Below are 24,102 nucleotides of genomic sequence, written 5' to 3'. Positions count from 1 at the left end.
AGGCACCAACTCACCTATAACAAAATTAAAAATAAAAAATAAAAATAAAAATAAAAACAACACGTACAAACCCAAAAAAAAAAAAAAAAAAAAAGGAAAAAAGGCAACTTCACGTGATCACTGTCAGGCACTCACTATTACCAAACAAGTTGAAACAACAATTAACAAACTAAACAAAGTCAAAGTGGGCAACAAAAAGCACTCACCAATCACCATTCACCAACAAAAAGCAACAATTAGCAAAAAAAGACAAAAATTCTTGAAACTTCCTATAATCCTATTCAGACTATTCAGTATTGAAATAAAAAAAACTGCACTGAGTCACTGACCTCGTGCTGGCGACAGTGGCGAGGCAAACTTTTTCAGTTTTTTGTCTCTTGCAGTTTCACTTTTGCTTATGCTTTAAAGTTTAAGGCTTTAAGCCTTTTCAGTTTTCAAATGCTTGAGAGTCTGAGACCGAGAGAGAAAATAAGAGTTTTGCAGAAGCCGGAAGGTCACGCACACCGGCACACGAACTGACGCACTCACGAGTCACGCCGCTCACCAGACTCCAGTCGGCACTCGGCAGTCAGCCAGTCATCACACACCGACTTTGGCCTTTGGGCTTCAGCCTTCACCGCTTCACACTTCCATTCTAGAGAGAGATCTGCGGCTCACACTTCCATTCTAGTCTCTAGAGACAGTAGAGTGGTTTTGGTGAAGAGAGATGAGAGAACTGAGAAGGCTTCTCTGAGAAGCTTTTGTTTTCAAGAGAAAAGGTCGATGTTGTGCTTTTTGGTCTGATGCCAGGCTGCCAGCAGAGGTAAGTTTGACGTGATGCAACAAAAAAAGCTTAAAACTCCAAATTATTTAGTTGTGCTAGTTAGAAACGAACCAGAGAGAAAAACGAACCAGAGAAAGACTATATCGTTTATGGCACATAGAAAGATTTAATTTTAGTTGGGGTGAAATTAAAAAAAAAAAATTAAAGAGGGTAAAAATATTATTTTGGGGGGACGAATTTATAAATTTGGGGGGACAAATTTTTTAATTTAAGAGACAAATTTATAAAATATACCTATTTAAAGAAAAATTTCAAAATATTTGGGGGGACATTCGCCCCCCCACTTCTACACGTCGTTCCGCCCCTGGGTGGTCCACAAAATTAGAAATTAGAGAAAGAGAGGAGTAAATCTATATATACAGTAAATACATCACACCTTCACTCTCGGCTAAGCCTTCCAATCTCATGTGGCTGATTTTTACAACCAAAAAAATCAACACCTTTTGGTTGTGAGGATCATTCCACATGGGATTGGGGGTATGAGAGAAATTTGGATCATCTCTAACTCAAATAAAATAGAGAAGAGTTAGTTCCTTTAAAAGGAAAGGCAAAGTTGCACTAAAAAGATGAAATGGCTATTTTGTCCTTATTTTTTACTAGAAAGGATCCGATTCCATATGGGAAGGAGATGATGCAGATGATTTATAGAATTACTCTTTTAAAAGATGTAACCCCAAGGAGTCACAATCAACCTTGACACCTAGAAATAATGGAGTCATGGCCCTAACTCTTTCAATGTAATGTCATCTTTCAAACAATCAATGATAAGTTGAAGTATAACAATCAACCTTGACACCTAGAAAATAATGGAGTCATGGCCCTAACTCTTTCATTGTAAAGTCATCTTTCAAACAATCAATGATAAGTTGAAGTATAACAAAAAGGTTGAATGTTCAAGTGATGATAGATAAACAATATGAATAGTCCACTAGGGATTCTATAAATCCAAGATTAAGTAAGGAAAATGAGAGGCAATTAAACCAAGCCCGAAAGACTTGTTTAAGACCGTAGATTGCCTTATTTAATTAATCTGTAAACATATTTATGAAACATAAGGGGTTGTTTCATAAATATTTCTTCTTCTAGAGAGCCGTGTAAAAAGGCATTAGACACATCCAATTGTCTAAGAGGCCAATAATAATAGTGCAAGAATTATGCAAATGCTAGATGGTCGGCTTAGTAACATGATTGAATGTCTCGGTGTAATCTAGTTCTCCACCATGTTGTTGAAATTCCTTAGTTACCAATTGAGCTCTAAATTTCTTTATAGAGCCATCGGATTTTTGTTTTACTTCGGAAACCTCTATAATTTATTATATATGTATCACATTCTTGTCACGAGGTTAGGAACAAAAGTCTCATGTGCAGTTTGCTTATAAGGCATCAAATTTTGCCTGCATGGCACATTGCCACTCACTAAACTTTGCAGCTTGTGTATAAGAAATTGGGTTAAGTGGGAACCAATTTGGACACTGTTAAGAATATTATGTTATGGTTATTTACTTGTTATTTGCTTCCTTAGGTATTATTAGTCTACTAGGTTTACTTTTCCTTAGTTTACTAGGTTAGTTGCCTCTCTATAAATAGAAGCATCTGTATTCATTATCATTATTAGAATAGAGTATCAATACAATGTAGTCCATTGTGTGTTTCCGCTCTCTCTATTATTCTTCTGCTCTTCTATATTTCTCAATTATTTCAACATGCTATCAAAGCATTCTAACATGGTATCAGAACCACCTTCTGTGACCTTCAATAAACGTCTTTGACATTTTTCGGCGCTCCCTCTAACGACCTCCCAATTCCGGTCGTCGGCGCCCCGCCAAGTGGTTTTCCGCTCACAATTCGGCGCTCCCTCCGTCAACATCCCAAATCCTTATGCGGGTCATCGATTAATACAAGCGATTTTTTTTTTTTTTTTTTTTTTTTTCTCGCTCAAAATCTCTTCCACTCCTTTAGATCTACAGATCTGTGGAAGATCTATTGCCATCGGCCCTTCGAGCTCCTTCACGCTCCTCTGGCAGTTTCTGCCCGAGCCAATTGCGCCTCCACCATGACTCCTCTCGGCCAAATAACCACCAAAAGTGGTGTCTCTGCACCAGAATGGTGGATTTGTGGAATCTTAGCCTATTTCAGCATTGCAAGCGCCTCCACGCTCGGCCCTCAAAAACTGCTGTCTTTCCAACGCGCCTCCACGTGCGGCTGCTGCTCCTCCACGCGCCTCCACCCATGTCGGATCTTTGTGGTTCTTGCTCCATTCAGTAGATCTGTCGCTAGTGATCCCAAATCCATCGAGATCATCTCCATTGGAGTATCAACGCTCCTCCACACTCAGGCAAGGGCTTCTGCGACTGGGCTTCACGGGCCACGCGTGGCATGCACCAGTCAACCCTCTTAGCGCGTGCGGCACACGCACCTGACGTGGGTGCCAACCCTGGGGCGTGCATCACATGCGCTAGCACTTCTCCTCTCTCCTCAGCAACCATGTGTCCTCTAGAGGTGCCGCCAGGTCAGCCCCTGTTCCTCTGCCACGTGTTAGTTTTGAGAAAAAAAAAATCAATATGATCCGGATCCAACCATTTTCGACCTGATCCAAAACCAGTTTCAACCAGGTCATCGAGCTAAAATCGGATCTCCACAACCCGGTCCAATACCGGTTCCTAAACCAGGTCATTGGGTCACCTGGTCAAGCTTTCTTCAACCTGATTCAAAACCAGTTCCAACCGGGTCATCGAGCTCAAATCGGATCTCCCCAACCCGGTCTAATACCGGTTCCTAAACCGGGTTTAGCCGGGTCAAGCTCTCCAAACCGGTCCAAATTTGTTAACCCGATCCATCGGGTTAGACCCGGTTCACATAATTTTCGGGTCAACCATTTTAGTGGTCCATGGGTTTTCTTGCCAAAATATTGGCCCATTTAACCGGCCAAATTTCTTCAAGGCTTTAAGCCCAAATTTTGGAATGGATCCAAGGCTTCAACCCATCCAACAGCCACCCTTAGCCACAAGCTGCCGCTGCCAGCCGCCTTGCACTGCCTCTGGCCTCCCAACTCAGGCCACCTCCGGCGAGTTTTTCGGCGGACCTAAAAAAAAAAAAAAATCCATTTCTTTTTCCCAAACCTTGAGTTTGAGGGGGGATATTGGAGTCTTTGAGAAATCACCCGGATCCAAGATTTTCAACTCAACGGGTTAGAACCGGGTTTTGCCGCCGCTAGCCTCTGTGCACCGCCTCCGGCCGCCCAACTCCGGCTGTCACTCCGGCAACTCTTTCGACGCAAGTAGCTTTTTCGGCAAATTTAGTTTTCTTTCCCTTTTCTTTTACAGAAACTCAAGTTTACATATTGAGTTTGAGGAGGGATGTTAAGAATATTATGTTATGGTTATTTACTTCCTTACGTATTATTAGTCTACTAGGTTTATCTTTCCTTAATCTACTAGGTTTACCTTTCCTTTGTCTATTACGTTACTTGTCTCTTTAAAAATAGAGATCTCTGTATTAATTATCATTATTAGAATATTATATCAATACAATGTAGTCCATTGTGTGCTTCCGCTCTCTCTATTATTCTTCCGCTCTTCTATATCTCTCAATTATTCCAACACGCTATCAAAGCATTCTAACAAACACAATTGATTATGAACCCGTCTTTGATCTTATTTAGGATCGTGATTTGACATTTGATAATGTCTGTTACCTACCGCTTTTGGCAAGTTAAACTTGTTTAGTATTAGTTGATAGTTTTAGAATTGGTTTTGTAATATTTAGGAGAAAGTTCACTTAAGATCCATGAATTACCATGTATTTTAAGAAGAACTCTCAAATTTTAAAAACTTTCAATTTCACCCCCTAAACTTTCAATTTGATATAATATATCCCCTCTGTCAAATTTAAAACGTTAAAAGTGAATTTGATGGAGACGGTCAATTAAATCAAATTAAAAGTTCAGAGAATTAAATTGAGAGTTTTTAAAATTTAAGTGGGTCTTTTCAAAACACGTAGTAGTTCAAGGATGTAAAGCGAAGTTTCTCCTAATATTTAATATTTGACTTAATGATTGGTCTTAGACGGAAACATTTAATATCATCATGATGATATTCTTATGATCCTATTATGATGATTTTTAGTTATTAGTCTATTTGTTATTTATTCATGGAAATGTAGAATTAGATATCTTATTATGCAAGTATTAAAGTCTTCTGCTTTAGGCTCACTCATGAGGGTGTTAAGATCCCTTTGTCTTATTTTTTGGTAAGTAAGATCGGGAGACTTACAATGGAGTTAATTAATTAATTTATTTGGGCTTTGGAATGCGAAAGAGAACATTTTCTCTAAGGTACGTAATCCAAACATCATGTGATATGTGGAGCCCAACATCTGCCAGAATAGTTTCAGAGAGTGAGGAAGAAATTATGGCACTCAAGATAAGCTTATCTTGGTGGAACCAGATGAAGTATTCGAGATTATTGACTAAGGCAGATCGATGAGGTAGAAGCATCCGTGAATGTGGATATGAGATTAGGTGGACAAGTGATCGATGGAGCCATCAACATATGTATCCAAAGAGTTGTTGTCCTTCTAGATAAGGAAACCATCAAGGCACGCCAGGCACAATTTGAGAGTGACGTGATGATTGAGATTGATATATAATAGGTGTGATAATTGGAGCATATGTAATGGTGGAAGATGTAGTTTGAGATTGAGCAGAATTGATATATCAAGTGATAGTACATTATAAGAAGATTATACATTATCTCTTTACACTTGTCTGCATTATATTTGAATACATTTCAATTTGAATATACAACAAAACATATCCACACGTTTGAGACTAACCAAAGCTATTTTGTGTTACATATCATTTGGCTGAGGTTGCCTTTATCTGCAGATGCCAAAAGAATCACCACAAATTTTTGTTGTTGTTGATGATATCGTATTAACAAGGTGAGATGGCTTCCTGCAGCAGGTCACATCGTATATATATATATATATTATAACTGCGATGCGGGCAAAGTTCTAACCCCATGAAATGGTCTGCCATTATCGATCGAGATATTCAACCACTATGGCCGTAGCTTACTACTGGTCGCCATCTGTTAATGCTTATCTTCTAACTTCCACCTGCAAGATTTTAAGGTTTAACATTCAAGCCCAACAAAGAACTCCGGTGCAAATCTATAATTAATTAATCAGTAGTTGCTTGTAGTATACCCATCAGAAAGTTGCTAGTTTTCTCTCAACTCTTAAACCCATATCCAAGAACTCCAATGTAAATCCTGTCAAATCTTTTCTCACTTTTTGTCCACATAATTGCTGGAATTTAGTCAAGGTGGGTAGGGAAATAGGAAGAAAAAGACAAGCTAATTAAAGAACATTAGAAAAGAAAGTTGTATATTAATGATAGGAAGAAACTGTATAATAGAATAACTTATTTATATCATAAATAAGGCATTGAAAAGAAAGGAAATACAGTAATTACAATAGTTAATATGGTAGTGAATATTATCGTAATTAATTAGTATATTAATTAAATTATTAAACTTATTATTTTTTACCTATTTAAGCTTTTGAGATAAGTGATAACTTAACATAATATCTGTTGTGAACTTGCGAATGTTGAGTCTCACATTAATTAAGAAAGTATAAAGAAAAATAATAGTTAATAAGCATAAGTAGATCCAAAAACCAATTAGTTTAAGCTTTTGGTTAGAGTGGTGTTCAAATATATATATTCATGTATTATAAGTAAAAATTCTCAAAAAACCGTTTATCTCACCAACAATATTATCAGAGTCAAAGAACTTAATTTCAAACATTATATGATCAGTGAGTCACTATATAATGAGAAGCCCTGCCATATTTCAGTCTCACCCAAGAGTACTACTCCCACATTTGCTTTAACCTCCTCCATGGAAAACCACCATAATACACCCTTATTACTTGATAGGAAGGATGTTGTGCTTGTAAAACCCTCGAAACCCACACCTTCAGGTGTTCTTTCTCTTTCTAGCATGGACAACAGCCCCACCCTTGAGTGTCTTTGCCAAACAGTTCATGTGTTCCGATCGAAAGTTGACACATCAAGTAGCATGAGCGGGCAAGCAGATCCAGCATGCGTGATCAAAGGAGCCCTCTCCCAGGCTCTGGTTTATTACTATCCTCTGGCTGGCAAACTAAATAAATGCAGTGATGGAAAACTTCAAATAAATTGCACTGCAGATGGAGTGCCATTCTTAGAGGCGACTGCCAATAATTCCCAACTCTCTTCTCTCCATTATCTAGATGGGATTGATGTTGAAGTAGCCAAACAGTTTGTCTTCGACTTTCCATCCGAAGATGACTCAGGTTATGAGGGGCGAAACTACTCAGAGGCTTGGACGTTCTTCAATTTTTTTTTTTCTTTTTGTATTTTTGTGGAGAAATTTCACCTGCCCCATAAAAAATATGCGGTTTTGCAATTATAACTTCAATGTTTAAAAGTTTACAACGTCGGTATTTTGGGTTTCAGCCATTTTTAATTTTAACCATCTATTAAGATTTTGTTAAATACTAACCCAGGACACGCCAAAATTCTCCTCTTAAAAAAAAAAAAAAACTCAGTTGTTTGGTTAACCCAAAGCCAGCGGTGTATTCTATTTTTTTTTTTTTTTAATTAGGATAAATTTGTATTTTTTATAAGTTTTAAAGGGGCATAAGAGACATTTTACATTTAACCCTAAATCCTTACTAAAAGAGTAAAATTAAAAGGACCTAAACTGAATTCAAAATTGCAAATATCAAGGAGAAAAAAAAAGTTAAGATATTTATGTTTGGGTTGTTTGAAGAATATAAAAGTTTGAATAAAGTTGAAAATTTTGAGTTAAGTTAAGTGTTAATGATGTTAAATTAACTAAAAAAAGATTAACAAAAAAAGTTGAGAAGAATTGGGAAGAATTGTCTTCCCAAACAAGCCATTTCGCATATAATACTTCATACGTAAGTGAAGTTTTCCCCATTTTCTTTTTTTTTAAAAAAAGATACTCCTGTAATTCTTTTAAAATCCAATTTGTATCTCGATCCTGTGTTTTTTTTCTTAATTTCGTCGACCTTCGCATCTAAAATCCTAATTCCGGCCCTGCAGGTTATCACCCTCTGCTCTTGCAAGTGACCAAATTTTCATGTGGGGGTTTCACAATTGGGATGAGCTTATCACACTCTGTATGTGACGGGTCTGGAGCGGCGCAGTTCTTCCGAGCCCTGGCTGAGCTTGCAAGCGGAAAGAGCGAGCCCTCGGTGAAGCCTGTGTGGGCGAGGGAGAGGCTGATGGGAAGAGCACCTGCAAGCGAGCCTCTCCAGTTTCCTTCTTTAGCAATTTCACCATATTTGCCAACGACAGACATCCTGCATGCATGCTTTTACGTAAGCAGTGAAAGTATAAAGACACTGAAAACGAGTTTGATTGAGGAACATTGTGGGACTAATGAAAGTTTCACAACTGTCGAGGTTCTTGGTGCCTATGTATGGAGATCAAGGTTTAGAGCTCTGAAATTAAACCCAGATCAGAAAACTCTTTTCAGCATGGCTGTGGGGATAAGGAACCGATTGAATTCACCGCCTTTGCCAGATGGGTATTATGGGAATGCTTTTGTGTCCGCAACTGTTGTGTTAATGGGAGGGGAACTTAATGAAGAACCACTCTCGAAGGTGGCGAAGCTTATAAAAGAAAGCAAGAAAGTTGCTTCCGACAAGGAACACATAATGAACTCATTAGGCATTTTTGAGAAATTCAGAGAGCACAATATAAAAATTGAAGCTAGTGGTGGATCCATGGTTTTGACAGATTGGAGGCAGCTGGGTTTCTTGCAGGAGGAAGAAGTAGCTGTCGGAGCCATTAATGTGAACTTTGTCGCCGTGCCGGTGAACCTATTTGGGCACGTGGATTTGTGTCTGTTCTTGCCTCCTAGCAAGGTGGATGATCTGTCGAGGAAAGGTGGGGTTAGGGTACTTGTTTCCCTTCCTAGAGCTGCCATGGCCAAGTTCGAAGAAGAGATGGATGCTCTGTGCAAGCTTGGCGATGATGGCTCTCTCTGCAAGCTCTAATCTGTACAGTACTGCTGGTTCCTATAAAGTTAATTTTCGGTTTGTAGTTGGATGGAAAGAGAAATATGTGAATATTGGGTGCTAATTTTTGGTGACAATATTGATTTGGTGGTGTGTGTATGAAGATTATAAAACATATTTGAAGTATATCCTATTGATTCTTATTGTACTAGATAGTTTTGTTCTCCCCCTCCCCCTCCCTTCCCTGACTCTTCCCCCCTTCCCCCCCTTTTTCTTCTTTTTGCTTATTTTTCTTTTGTTACATGCTCAAGCCCCACCGCGCCGGGTGTCCTATCCACCATTTCTGACATGTCTTTTTCTGGGGTTGATGGGGTTCTTAGATCAAACTGTCAAAACTTGATCTACATCCCTCTATCAAACCCAACTCGACACGCACCACTCCATCGCTCACACCGGTCCTGCCCACTTCCAACAGCACTTGTCGCTTCTAATTACGACAACCCCATGACGGATTGTGACTCGCACACTCCTGTGCATGGTTTTTTCGTTTTCTAGCTAGAATCATCAGGCAGCTTTCCTCCGGTGGTATTTTGTGGGCTTTTGTGCTTTTTTTCTTTTTCTTTTTTTTTTCCCCTGTTTTTCCGTTTTTCCTGTATTTTGATGTCATCGATAGGTCTTAAATGTCAGATTATTATACATGTATCTATGATTTGTAACCTTGTAGGTTCGGCTATGATTTTCTTAGAGCTTTTGCTCTGTGATGTAAGAGCTTTATGCTCGTGATTCTTCTTCAATTAATGAGACTGGAATGATTTCCCCTTACAAAAAAAAAAAAAAAAAAAAAAGGTTTGAGTTTGAGAAAATTTCACTTAAGACTTCTGCGAGAAGACTCCCCCAAATTTCAAAAACTCTCAATTTCACCCTTTGAACTTTCAATTCGATGCAACGTACCCTTTCTGTCAAATTTATACACCTATTTTTTTTTTTTTATAAAATTCTAAATTTGTCCTTAATATTCAAATGAAATTTTCTTTAAAAAAAAAAAAAATGAAAATCGAAAGGTAATCTGGTCTTTTTAGTAATTTCCATTAGGGGTTAACAGTTGAATTTGATGGAGGGGATCAATTGAATCAAATTGAAAGTTCAGGAGATTAAATTGAGAGTTTTTTTAAATCTATGAGAGTCTTTCTCAAAACGCGTTGTAGTTCATGGGTCTAAAGTGAAGTTTTCCCTTTAAATTTTTAATGCATAAATAAAAATTTTAAAATTTCCCATTGTAATGGATATTGCCCTAAAAATTTTATTTAAAATTTTGTATACTCTGATTATGAACGTCTGAGTTTCGTGCACACTTTTTTAATTTATCCAAATTGAGACCATGACACATTATACTCAAAGACTTTCAATATATGGATAACTTCACTTTAAACCTCTGAATTATCACGCAATTTGATAAGTCCCCCTTAAACTTCAAAAACTCTTACTTTAAACCACTGAACTTTTAATTGCAGTCAATTTAAACCCCTTTGTCAAATTTTAGACATTAAAAATGATTCCATGCAAAGGGCACATGGCCCTTAGTTAATTGGTGAGGTCTTTGTGATTGCAGTATTCCACATGTTGTATTGTATAACGACTCTGGCTTTCAGCAGAGTAAAGATATCAAAAAAAAAAAAGAGTAATCGTTTCTGGGGCTGCCCTATTGTACGGCCATAAGGCCCATAACGTACAAAATTAAAAAAATAATAATTCATGAGACATTTTTAAATCCTTGAGTTGCCAAGGACCCCACACCAATAAAGGTGGGTTTGCCCTTGCCAGATGTCATGGGTGGTCCACAAAATTAGAAATTAGAGAAAGAGGAGTAAATCTATATATACAATAAATACATCACACCTTCACTCTCGGCTAAGCCTTCCAATCTCATGTGGCTGATTTTTACAACCAAAAAAATCAACACCTTTTGGTTGTGAGGATCATTCCACATGGGATTGGGGATATGAGAGAAATTTGGATCATCTCTAACTCAAATAAAATAGAGAAGAGTTAGTTCCTTTAAAAGGAAAGGCAAAATTGCACTAAAAAGATGAAATGGCTATTTTGTCCCTATTTTTTACTAGAGAGAATCCGGTTCCATATGGGAAGGAGATGATGCAGATGATTTATAGAATTACGTACTCTTTTAAAAGATGTAACCCGGAGGAGTGATCACAATCAACCTTGACACCTAAAAAATAATGGAGTCATGGCCCTAACTCTTTCATTGTAAAGTCATCTTTCAAACAATCAATGATAAGTTGAAGTATAACAAAAAGGTTGAATGTTCAAGTGATGATAGGTAAACAATATGAATAGTCCACTAGGGATTCTATAAATCCAAGATTAAGTAAGGACGGTGAGAGGCAATTAAACCAAGCCCGAAAGACTTGTTTAAGACCGTAGATTGCCTTATTTAATTAAGATGTAAACATATTTATGAAACACAAGGGGTTGTTTCATAAATATTTCTTCTTCTAGAGAGCCGTGTAAAAAGGTATTAGACACATCCAATTGTGTAAGATGCCAATCATAATAGTGCAAGAATTATGCAAATGCTAGATGGCCAGCTTAGTAACATGACTGAATGTCTCGGTGTAATCTAGTACTCCATCATGTTGTTGAAATTCCTTATTTACCAATTGAGCTCTAAGTTTCTTTACAGAGCCATCGGATTTTTGTTTTACTTCGGAGACCTATATAATTTATTATATATGTATCACATTCATGTCACGAGGTTAGGAACAAAAGTCCCATGAGCAGTTTGCTTATAAGGCATCAAATTCTGCCTGCATGGCACATTGCCACTCACTAAACTTTGCAGCTTGTGTATAAGAAATTGGGTTCAGTGGGAACCAATTTGGACATTGTTAAGAATATTATGCTAGGGTTATTTACTTGTTATTTACTTCCTTAGGTATTATTAGTCTACTAGGTTTATCTTTCCTTAGTTTACAAGGTTTACCTGTCCTTACTCTATTAGGTTACTTGCCTCTCTATAAATAGAAGTCTCTGTATTTATTATCATTATTAAAATAGAATATCAATACAATGTAGTCCATTGTGTGCTTCTGCTCTCTCTATTATTCTTCTACTCTTCTATATCTCTCAATTATTCCAATATGGTATTAGAGCCACCTTCTGTGGCCTTCAATAAACATCTTTGACGTTTTTCGGCGCTCCCTCCGGTGACCTCCCAATTCTAGTCATTGGCACGCCGCCAAGAGATTTTTATTTTTATTTTTATTTTTTTTTTATTTATTTTTATTTATTTATTTATTTTTTTTTTTTCGCTCAAAATCTCTTCCACTCCTTTAGATCTACATATCTGTGGAAGATCTAAGGCCCTCCGAGCTCCTTCACGCTCCTCCGGCAGTTTCTACCTGAGCTAATCGTGCTGCCACCATGACTCCTCTCGGCCAAATAACAATCGAAAGTGGTGTCTCGACACCAGAACAGTGGATCTGTGCACTCTCAACCTATTCCAGCATTGCACACGCCTCCACGCTCCGCCCTCAGAAACTGTCGTCTCTCCAACGCGCCTCCACGCATGGCTGCCGCTTCTCCACGCGCCTCCACCCATGTCGGATCTTCGTGGTTCTTGCTTCATTCAATAGATCTGTCGCTGGTGATCCCAAATCCATCGAGATCGCCGCCATTGGAGTATCAACGCTCCTCTGTGCTCTGGCAAGGGCTTCTGCGCCTGGGCTTCACGCGTGGCACGCGCCAGTCAACCTTCCTAGCGCGTGCGGCACGCGAGCCTGACGCGGGCCACGCATCCGCCAGCCCTAGGGCGTGCATTACACGCACCAGCACTTCTCCTCTCTCCTCAGCAGCCACGTGTCCTTCAGAGGTGCCGCCACGTCAGCCCATGTTCCTCTGCCACGTGTCAGCTTCGAGAAAAAAAAATCAATATGAACCGGATTCAACCATTTTCGACCCGATCCAAAACCGGTTTCAACCGGGTCATCGGGCTAAAATCGGATCTCTACAACCCAGTCCAATACCGGTTCCTAAACCGGGTCATCAGGTCAAGCTCTCTTCAACCTGATTCAAAATTGGTTCCAATCGGGTCATCGGGCTCAAATCGAATCTCCCCAACCCGGTCTAATACTGGTTCCTAAATTGAGTTTTGCCGGGTCAAGCTCTCCAAACCGGTCCAAATTTGTCAACCCGATCCATCGGGTTAGATCCGGTTCACATAATTTTTGGGTCAACTATTTTAGTGGTCCTGGGGTTTTCTTGCCAAAATATTGGCCCATTTAATCGGTCAAATTTCTTCAAGGCTTTAGACCCAAATTTTGGAATGGATCCAAGGCTTCAGCCCATCTAGCAGCCACCCTCAGCCATAAGTTACCGTTGCCAGCCGCCGTGCACTGCCTCCGACCTTTCAACTTTGGCCACCTTCGGCGAGTTTTCCGAAGGACCTAAATATATATATCCCTTTCTTTTTCCCAAACCTTAAGTTTGAGGGGGGATATTAGAGTATTTGAGAGATCACCTGGATCCAAGATTTTCAACCCAACAAGTTAGAACCGAGTTTTACCGCCGCCAACCTCTGTGCACCACCTCTGGCCACCCAACTCCAGCAGTCACTCTAGCAACTCTTTCGGCACAAGCAGCTTTTTCAGCAAATTCATTTTTCTTTCCCTTTTCTTTTACCTAAACTCAAGTTTACACATTGAGTTTGAGGGGGGATGTTAACAATATTATATTAGAGTTATTGACTTGTTATTTACTTCCTTAGGTATTATTAGTCTACTAGGTTTATTTTTCCTTAGTCTACTAGGTTTACCTTTCCTTTGTCTATTAGGTTACTTGCCTCTCTATAAATAGAGGCTTTTGTATTCATTATCATTATTAGAATATTATATCAATACATTGTAGTCCATTGTGTGCTTCCACTCTCTCTATTATTCTTCTGCTCTTCAATATCTCTCCATTATTCCAACACGCTATCAAAGCATTCTAACAGACACAATTGATTATGAACCCGTCTTTGATCTTATTCAGGATCGTGATTTGACATTTGATGATGTCTGTTACCTACCGCTTTTGGCAAGTTAAACTTGTTTAGTATTAGTTGATAGTTTTAGAATTGGTTTTGTAATATTTAGGAGAAAGTTCACTTAAGATCTCTGAACTACCATATATTTTGAGAAGACCTTTCAAATTTTAAAAACTCTCAATTTCACCTTCTAAACTTTCAATTTGATGTAATGTACCCCCTCTATCAAAATATAAAACGTTAAAAGTGAATTTGATGGAGATGGTCAATTAAATCAAATTGAAAGTTCAGAGAATTAAATTGAGAGTTTTTAAAATTTAGGTAGGTCTTTTCAAAACGTGTGGTAGTTCAGGGATGTAAAGTGAAGTTTCTCCTAATATTTAATATTTGACTTAATGATTGGTCTTAGGCAAACATTTAATATCATCATGATGATATTCTTATGATCCTATTATGATGCTTTTTAGTTATTAGTCTATTTGTTATTTATTCATGGAAATGTAGAATTAGCTAGATATCTTATTATGCAAGTATTAAAGTCTTCTGCTTTAGGCTCACTCATGAGGGTGTTAAGATCCCTTTGTCTTATTTGTTGGTAAGTAAGATCGGGAGACGTACAATGGAGTTAATTTATTTATTTGGGCTTTGGAATGAGAGAGAACATTTTCTCTAAGGTACGTAATCCAAACATCATGTGATATGTGGAGCCCAACATCTGCCAGAATAGTTTCAGAGAGTGAAGAAGAAATTATGGCACTCAAGATAAGCTTATCTTGGTGGAACCAGATGAAGTATTCGAGATTATTGACCAAGGCAGATGGGGTAGAAGCATCCGTGGATGTGGATATGAGATTAGGTGGACAAGTGATCGATGGTTTCCTTCTAGATAAGGAAACTATCAAGGCACGCCAGGCACAATTTGAGAGTGACGTGATGATTGAGATTGATAATAGGTGTGATAATTGGAGCATATGTAATGGTGGAAGATGTAGTTTGAGATTGAGCAGAATTGATATATCAAGTGATAGTACATTATAAGAAGTTTATACATTATCTCTTTACACTTGTCTGCATTATATTTGAATACATTTCAATTTGAATATACAACAAAGCATATCCACACGTTTGAGACTAACCAAAGCTTATGTGTTATATATCATTTCGCTGAGGTTGTCTTTATCTGCAGATGCCAAAAGAATCACCACAAATTTTTGTTGTTGTTGATGATATCGTATTAACAAGGTGAGATGGCTTCCTGCAGCAGGTCACATCGTATGTATATATATTATAAGTGCGATGCGGGCAAAGTTCTAACCCCATGAAATGGTCTGCCATTATCGATCGAGATATTCAACCACTATGGCCGTAGCTTACTACTGGTCGCCATCTGTTAATGCTTATCTTCTAACTTCCACCTGCAAGATTTTAAGGTTTAACATTCAAGCCCAGCAAAGAACTCCGGTGCAAATCTATAATTAATTAATCAGTAGTTGCTTGTAGTATACCCATCAGAAAGTTGCTAGTTTTCTCTCAACTCTTAAACCCATATCCAAGAACTCCAATGTAAATCCTGTCAAATCTTTTCTCACTTCTTGTCCACATAATTGATGGAATTTAGTCAAGGTGGGTAGGGAGATAGGAAGAAAAAGACAAGCTAATTAGAGAACATTAGAAAAGAAAGTTGTATATTAATGATAGGAAGAAACAGTATAATAGAATAACTTATTTATATCATAAATAAGGCATTGAAAAGAAAGGAAATACAGTAATTACAATAGTTAATATGGTAGCTAGTGAATATTATCGTAATTAATTAGTATATTAATTAAATTATTAAACTTATCATTTTCTACTTACTTAAGCTTTTGAGATAAGTGATAACTTAACATAATATCTGTTGTGAACTTGCGAATGTTGAGTCTCACATTAAGAAAGTATAAAGAAAAATAATTGTTAATAAGCATAAGTAGATCAAAAAACCAATTAGTTTAAGCTTTTGGTTAGAGTGGTGTTCAAATATGTATATTAATGTACTATAAGTAAAAATTATCAAAATACCGTTTATCTCACCAACAATATTAGAGTCAAAAGAACTTAAATTCAAACATTATATGATCAGAGAGTCACTATATAATGAGAGGCCCTGCCATATTTCAGTCTCACCCAAGAGTACTACTCCCACATTTGCTTTAACCTCCTCCATGGAAAACCACCATAATACACCCTTATTACTTGATAGGAAGGATGTTGTGCTTGTAAAACCCTCAAAACCCACACCTTCAGGTGTTCTTTCTCTTTCTAGCATAGACAACAGCCCCACCCATGAGTGTCTTTGCCAAACAGTTCATGTGTTCCGATCAAAAGTTGACACATCAAGTAGCATGAGCGGGCAGGCAGATCCAGCATGCGTGATCAAAGAAGCCCTCTCCCAGGCTCTGGTTTATTACTATCCTCTGGCTGGCAAGCTAAATAAATGCAGTGATGGAAAACTTCAAATAAATTGCACTGCAGATGGAGTGCCATTCTTAGAGGCAACTGCCAATAATTCCCAACTCTCTTCCCTCCATTATCTAGATGGGATTGATGTTGAAGTAGACAAACAGTTTGTCTTCAACTTCCCATCCAAAGATGACTCAGGTTATGAGCGGCAAAACTACTAGGAGGCTTGGACGTTCTTCAATTTTTTTTCTTTTTTGTATTTTTGTGGAGAAATTTCCCTTGCCCCGTAAAAAATATGCGGTTTTGCAATTATAACTTCGATGTTTAAAAGTTCACAACGTCGGTATCTCGGGTTTCAGCCATTTTTTATTTTACCCATCTATTAAGATTTTGTTAAATCTTAACCGAGGACACGCCAATATCCTCCTCTTTAAAAAAAAAAAAAAAAAAACATAGTTGTTTGGTTAACCCAAAGTCAGCGGTGTATTCTAATTTTTATTTATTTATTTATTTATTTATTTTTTATTTTTTGTAAATTAGTATAAATGTGTATTTTTTATAAGTCTTAAAGGGGCATAAGAGACATTTTACATGTTTACGGTTCGATTTAACCCTAAATCCTTACGGAAAGGAAAAAATTAAAAGGACCTGAACTAAATTCAAAATTGCAAAAATCAAAGAGAAAAAAGAGTTGAGATTATGTTTGAGTTGTTTGAAGAATATAAAAGTTTGAATAAAGTTGAAAATTTTGAGTTAAGTGTTAATGGTGTCAAATCAACTAAAAAAAAGAAAAAAAATGAGAAGAATTGAGAAGAATTGTCTTCCCAAACAAGCCTGGTTTATAATACTTCATAGGTAAGTGAAGTTTTTCCCCTTTTTTTTTGAAAAAAAATAAAAAATAAAAATACTCCTGTAATTCTTTTAAAATCCAATTTGTATCTCGATCCTGTGTTTTTTTTCTTAATTTCGTCGACCTTCGCATCTAAAATCCTAATTCCGGCCCTGCAGGTTATCACCCTCTGCTCTTGCAAGTGACCAAATTTTCATGTGGGGGTTTCACAATTGGGATGAGCTTATCACACTCTGTATGTGACGGGTCTGGAGCGGCGCAGTTCTTCCGAGCCCTGGCTGAGCTTGCAAGCGGAAAGAGCGAGCCCTCGGTGAAGCCTGTGTGGGCGAGGGAGAGGCTGATGGGAAGAGCACCTGCAAGCGAGCCTCTCCAGTTTCCTTCTTTAGCAATTTCACCATATTTGCCAACGACAGACATCCTGCATGCATGCTTTTACGTAAGCAGTGAAAGTATAAAGACACTGAAAACGAGTTTGATTGAGGAACATTGTGGGACTAATGAAAGTTTCACAACTGTCGAGGTTCTTGGTGCCTATGTATGGAGATCAAGGTTTAGAGCTCTGAAATTAAACCCAGATCAGAAAACTCTTTTCAGCATGGCTGTGGGGATAAGGAACCGATTGAATTCACCGCCTTTGCCAGGTGGGTATTATGGGAATGCTTTTGTGTCCGCAACTGTTGTGTTAATGGGAGGGGAACTTAATGAAGAACCACTCTCGAAGGTGGCGAAGCTTATAAAAGAAAGCAAGAAAGTTGCTTCCGACAGGGAATACATAATGAACTCATTAGGCATTTTTGAGAAATTCAGAGAGCACAATATAAAAATTGAAGCTAGTGGTGGATCCATGGTTTTGACAGATTGGAGGCAACTGGGTTTCTTGCTGGAGGAAGAAGTAGCTGTCGGAGCCATTAATGTGAACTTTGTCCCCCAGCCCGTGAACCTATTTGCAAACGTGGAATTGTGTCTGTTCTTGCCTCCTAGCAAGGTGGATGATCCGTCGAGGAAAGGTGGGGTTAGGGTACTTGTTTCCCTTCCTAGAGCTGCCATGGCCAAGTTCGAAGAAGAGATGGATGCTCTGTGCAAGCTTGGCGATGATGGCTCTCTCTGCAAGCTCTAATCTATACAGTACTGCTGGTTCCTATATATAAAGTTATTTTTCGGTTTGTAGTTGTATGGTAAGGGAAATATGTGAATATTGGGTGCTAATTTTTTATGACAATATTGATTTGGTGGTGCGTGTATGAAGATTATAAAAAAATTTGAAGTATATCCTATTGATTCTTATTGTACTAGAAAGTTTTGTTCTCCTCCCCCTCCCTTCCCCTACTCTTCCCCTCCACCCTCCCCTCTCCTCCCCTTTTTTTCTTTTGTTACATGCTCAAGCCCCATTGCGCCGAGTGTGCTATCCACCATTTCTGACGTGTCTTTTTTCTGGGGTTGATGGGGTTCTTATATCAGACTGTCAAAGTTCAATCTACGTCCCTCTGTCAGACCCACCTCAACATGCGCCACTCCACCGCCCGCACCGGCCCCACCCACTTCCAACGGCACCTATCGCTTATGATTACGATAACCTCGCAATGGAACGTGACTTGCACGCGCCTGTGCGTGGTTTTTTCGCTTTTTGGCTAGAATCATTTGGTAGCCTTCCTCGAGCTCCAGTGGTATTTTGCGGGCTTTTGTGCCTTCTTTTTTTTCCCCATTTTTTCGTTTTTCCTATATTTTGACGTCATATATAAGTCTTGAATGTCAGATAGTTATGTATGTATCTATGACTTGCAACCTTGTAGTTTCAACTATAATTTTCTCAGAGCTTTTGCTCTATGATGTAAGAGTTTTATGCTCGTGATTCTTCATCAATTAATGAAACTGGAATGATTTTCTCTTAAAAAAAAAAAAAATGATAGTTTGAGTTTGGAAAAATTTCACTTAAGACTTCTAAACTATCACGCATTTTGAGAAGACTTCCCAAAATTTCAAAAACTCTAAATTTAACTCTCTGAACTTTCAATTCAATGCAACGTACCCCCTCTGTCAAATTTAAAACGTTAAAAGTGATAAAATGACCTTTATACACCGACTTTTTTTTTTTAATTTTATAAAATTCTAAATTTATCCTTAATTTTCAAATGATTTTTTTTTTTTTTTTTTAAAAAAAAAAAGAAAATCAAAAGGTAATTTGGTCTTTTTAGTAATTTCTGTTAGGGGTTAACGGTTGAATTTGACGGAGGGGATCAATTGAATCAAATTGAAAGTTTAGGTGGTTAAATTGAGAGTTTTTTAAATTTATAAAGGTCTTCTTAAAACGAGTGGTAGTTCATGGGTCTAAAGTGAAGTTTCCTTTTAAATTTTTTAATGCATAAATAAAAATTTTAAAATTTCCCATTGTAATGGATATTGCCCTAAAAATTTTATTTAAAATTTTTTATATTACTGATCTGATTATGAACGTCTGAGTTTCGTGCACGCTTTTTTAATTTATCCAAATTGAGACCATGACACATTATACTCAAAGACTTTCAATGCATGGGATAACTTCACTTTAAATCCCTGAATTATTACACGATTTGACAAGTCCCCCTCAAACTCTAAAACCTCTCAATTTGAACATCTAAACTTTCAATTGCAGTCAATTTGAACCCCTCCATCAAATTTTAAACGTTAAAAGTGAGACAATGACGTTTATACCCCTGAATCCAAATTTACCCTTAATTCCAAATTAAAAATAAAATAAAATAAAAACGAAAATCAGGGATATTTTGGTCTTTTTAGGTATTTTCGTTAGAAGTTAACGGTTAAATCTGACAGAGGGGTTCAAATTGATTGCAATTGAAAGTTTAAGGGTTCAAATTAAGAGGTTTTGAAGTTTAGGAAGAGCTTGTCAAATCATGTATTAATTCAGGGGTATAAAGTGAAATTACCCCTTATGCAATCAAATTATAATGAAGAAGACAAAAAATATTGTATGCATAATAAATGACATCAGACGAGTTGATCAAATCTCCATCATTGAAAGTTGGAATCCTTAGGGTATCAAAAGTGGATTGAGATCCCATCTAATTACTCAAAATTAGAGGATTTCATGTTACAAAATCGTGATCCTTCATTTTAAATCCAATTGTCTATAAAATGCTAGCTGCTTTTGTATAACCAAGACATTAAATTTTGATTTTAAACTTGCTTTTGTTTTACAGAGGTTTAAATGATTTTATAGACCATTGGATTTAAAATGAAGCGTCACGATTTTATAACATGAGAATATCCAATTTTGAGTAATTGGAGGGATCTCAATCCACCAAAAGCACATAAATGATAAGCTATTTGTCTAAAATGCTCATATTGTCAGTTGTTTGATAAAAATCGTTAAATGCACGTGTTTAGTATCTACGTTACAACCAATTTTTGATTGACATGTGCCATGCATAGCTGATTACTTAACTTATTATAAAATTATAGTTTTACCCTAAAAATAAAAAAAAATAAAAAACTTTAAAGGAGAGGTCGCCCCTCATAGCCTCACCTGATAATATTTAAAGGAAACTTCATAAAACTCCACTTCCACTCGTTTTAACACTACCTTGTCAAAAATTTAAAAAATTTCAATTAAGGATATCGAACTTTTAATTTCTTTCAATTACTCGATTCAATTAGGATTTTCCGTTAATTTTTGTCAAAATGCCAAAAATACCCATCTTTTTTATTTGAAAAAATTGTGAAGATGTTGCAAAAATATTGCAAATATGCTTTTTTTTTTTTAATAAATAAATGTCTGAATCTTTACAATTTTTTGTAATAAAAAATATGATATTTTGAAAATTTTGACAAGATTTAAGGAAAAATTTTAATGGAAGATGGTCATTTTTTTTTTCTTTGACATACATATTTACACAAGAGGGGGGTGGAGGGATTCAAACTAGTAACATCTGCTTAATAAGGCGTGCTCCCTTGCCAATTGAGTTACTTCTTGGAGACAATAGAAGATTGTAATTAAAAGAAATTGAAAGTTTGATTTAAGGATGGTGGGTTTTTGAACTTTGTGAGTACCTTTGAAACGCGTGAAATTAAGGGGGTTTCGTGAAGTTTCTCATATCATTTAAGAGCGAGTAGTATTACTATATATTATTCGTGTAATATTGAACAATTCAAGTTTTGATTTTCTAGCAACCATTAATGCAAAATAAATGAGTGATTTTTTTTAAAAGAAAAGAAAAATAAAGAGACATAAAAGGGTGACAATATTTTTCTCATATTTCTCTCATCTCATCTTGCAAATAAATCAATTATTAAATTTGTAGACTTATGTGGATTCTATAAAAAGTTAATAGTGGAACCCACAAATTTATTTATTTATTTATTTTTAGGAAAGATTCTATAAATTTAATAATTAATTAATTTAATTTATAAAAAAATATTTTAGAAATATATACAAATTATTGACACCAATACTTTTTAAAAATAAATGAGCGTAAAACATTGGAGTGCCTAAAATCTTTAACACCAGCCTCGGCGTACGAGAATAAAAAGAGTTAGATAACAATCGGCTGAGACCTGGTTACGACATTGATACCGAGAAGACCCTTGCTAAGATATGCTCCGAAAATGTTTATCATATTCTGAAAGGATCACTTCATTTGTAACAGAAGGACAGAATCGTCAAGCCATACTCTTGTTCCATCAGCTTCAGAAAACTAGGTTCAAAATCACGGAGTTGCTTCTCTCAGCAGTTGCAAGAGCCTGTGGAAGACTTGGTGCCCTGGAAGAAGGCAAGCAGGCTCATTGCATTGTGTTCAAACATGGGTTCAATAGAGATACGATTCTAATGACCTCCCTTCTTGATATGTACACAAAATGCAGCGACATCAAAGAAGCCCGCCGTGTGTTTGATGAAATGCCCGAAAGAGATATTGTTGTGCACAATAGCATGATTTTTGGGTTATGTCGGTGTCACTTGACGTTGGAGGCGATCACTTTGTTTAATAATATGTTTGAGCGCGACGTGGGATCTTGGAATTCACTGATTTCAGGGCTGGCACAAAACTCTGAAGGAAGGACGGCGTTGTTTTTGTTTAAGAAAATGCGAGTGGAGGGAGCTGAAGTTGATTTTATGACAATGTCTAGTGTTCTTTCAGTTTGTGCTGATATTGCAGCTTTGCTTAATGGAAAACAAGTTCATGGGCTGGTGATTAGATATGGTTTTGAGCTACATTTAGCGGTTGGAAATGCTACTATTGACATGTATGCTAAATGTGGACGCATGGATGATGCGTACCAATTTTTCAAGAACATGTCTATCAAGAACGTAGTTTCATGGACTTCTTTGATTGTGGGTTATGGAAAACATGGCCTGGGAATGGAAGCTCTTGAGGCATTTAATGCAATGGAAACGGAGGGTGTTGTACCAAACAAGATCACGTTCTTGGGAGCCTTATATGCGTGTAGTCATGCAGGATTAGTTCAAGAAGGGTGGAGGAATTTCAACACCATGATACATAAATACTCCATCACGCCCATGATGGAGCATTATACATGCATGGTTGATTTACTTGCGCGGGCAGGGCATCTCACAGAGGCTTATAATTTCATAGAGAGGATGCCAATAAAGCCGGAGGCAAAGCTTCTGACAGCTTTTCTTAGTTCATGTTGCTCCCGCATGAATGTAGAGTTAGCAAAGACTGTTGGACAGAGATTACTTGAATTGGAACCTGAAGAAGCAGGGGCCTATATGTTGCTTTCCAACTTCCATGGACTTGTTGGGGACTTGGAAGGTGTTAAAAACGTGAGAAGATTGATGTCAAAGAAGGGAATAAGAAAAGAAAAGGCATGTACATGGATAGAGATAGATAGAAAAGTTCACAGCTTTGAATCCGGAGATAGGTCTCATCCCCTTAGCAAAGAGATAGACAATTACTTGAAAAATCTTGTTCAGAAGATGAAGAATTGTGGGTATGTTCCAAACACAAGCATGGTTATGCAAAATGTGGGTGAGCACATAAAGGAGGAGATAGTTCTTGGCCACAGTGAGAAATTGGCCATTACACTTGGGCTAATTAGCACACCCCCGGGAACCCGTATAATGATAGTTAAGAATCTTAGAGTATGTGCAGATTGCCATTTGGTGACAGCATTGATCTCAAAGATTGAAGGGAGGGAGATTGTTGCAAGAGATTCGAGCCGATTCCATCATTTCAATAACGGAGAATGCTCCTGTGGAGGTCATTGGTGAGAGGTAAGGGAGATGATCTTTGCCGCATATATATATGCTTTATATTGTTCATCAGAGCAATAGTATTGAATGAATATCATACTCGTCTTTATATAACAGAATGAAAAATTCACTCAATTCTAAAAAACTGTGCTGGGAAATATCTTTATTGATACAAACAAATAATTTATTACACAAACTTCACCATTACATTTTTATATTAATCTTAAAAACTCTTCTTTCTCTTTGTTTGTTTGTTTGTTTGTTTTTTTTTTAATCACAAAGTTTTTCTCAAAATTAGGTTGGGGAAAAATTCTTCTAATCAGGTTTATTAAACTAACATATGCCTTTAAAGCATGTAATTCTAACATAGACTCATATGCTTTAAAAACAAATGTCAATTTAATAGACTATGAAATAAGAAATTCCTCTAACAATTTGGCCGAAACTTTGTCCCTCTAGAACTAAAATATGTAAAATAAATAAACTTGGTTTGGTTTGGTTAGTATGTGGCAAAACCGTTGGCTTCGTTGGTTAATGCTTTTTAGATGATGCTTTTTGTTTTTTCTGTTTGAAAAAGTATTTTGATGTGACATAAAAGTGAAATCAGTTTTGAATGTTTTGTCTTTGAAGTTGTTCGTTAATCAGTGGCGGATCTAGGAATAGGAGTTACCAGGGGCGTAAATTTTTTTTTTTTTTCTCTTTAT

At 37.1% G+C, this 24,102-nt stretch overlaps 3 protein-coding genes across 3 annotated transcripts; all 3 read left to right on the top strand.

Moving 5' to 3' along the window:
• The first annotated feature begins 6,712 nt into the window (after positions 1–6,712).
• LOC132164676 (spermidine coumaroyl-CoA acyltransferase-like) lies at positions 6,713–8,999 on the top strand. Its single transcript, XM_059575222.1, has 2 exons — positions 6,713–7,165; positions 7,941–8,999. Exons 1-2 carry the CDS (start codon positions 6,730–6,732, stop codon positions 8,897–8,899), a joined length of 1,395 nt encoding a protein of 464 aa, XP_059431205.1. The 5' UTR covers positions 6,713–6,729; the 3' UTR covers positions 8,900–8,999.
• Positions 9,000–16,078: 7,079 nt separating this feature from the next.
• On the top strand, positions 16,079–18,319 carry LOC132164609 (spermidine coumaroyl-CoA acyltransferase-like). The gene is made up of 2 exons (XM_059575146.1): positions 16,079–16,541; positions 17,352–18,319. The coding sequence occupies exons 1-2, from the start codon at positions 16,106–16,108 to the stop codon at positions 18,308–18,310; spliced, it is 1,395 nt and encodes a 464-aa protein (XP_059431129.1). The 5' UTR covers positions 16,079–16,105; the 3' UTR covers positions 18,311–18,319.
• Positions 18,320–21,688: 3,369 nt separating this feature from the next.
• LOC132164280 (pentatricopeptide repeat-containing protein ELI1, chloroplastic-like) lies at positions 21,689–23,625 on the top strand. The gene has a single exon (XM_059574766.1). The coding sequence runs from the start codon at positions 21,782–21,784 to the stop codon at positions 23,414–23,416; it is 1,635 nt and encodes a 544-aa protein (XP_059430749.1). The 5' UTR covers positions 21,689–21,781; the 3' UTR covers positions 23,417–23,625.
• The last annotated feature ends 477 nt before the right edge of the window (positions 23,626–24,102 follow it).

Source organism: Corylus avellana, chromosome ca10 (genome assembly GCF_901000735.1).
Source record: "Corylus avellana chromosome ca10, CavTom2PMs-1.0".
Taxonomy (NCBI): domain Eukaryota; kingdom Viridiplantae; phylum Streptophyta; class Magnoliopsida; order Fagales; family Betulaceae; genus Corylus; species Corylus avellana.
The sequence above is the reverse complement of the archived record's forward strand: the minus strand, read 5'-3'. Positions and strand labels throughout refer to the sequence as shown.

Coding starts and splice junctions, on each gene's coding strand:
- LOC132164609 (XM_059575146.1), top strand. CDS start 16,106: ATGGAAAACCACCATAATACACCCTTATTACTTGATAGGAAGGATGTT. Junction 16,542..17,351: donor CCCATCCAAAGATGACTCAG/GTTATGAGCGGC, acceptor CCGGCCCTGCAG/GTTATCACCCTCTGCTCTTG.
- LOC132164280 (XM_059574766.1), top strand. CDS start 21,782: ATGCTCCGAAAATGTTTATCATATTCTGAAAGGATCACTTCATTTGTA.
- LOC132164676 (XM_059575222.1), top strand. CDS start 6,730: ATGGAAAACCACCATAATACACCCTTATTACTTGATAGGAAGGATGTT. Junction 7,166..7,940: donor TCCATCCGAAGATGACTCAG/GTTATGAGGGGC, acceptor CCGGCCCTGCAG/GTTATCACCCTCTGCTCTTG.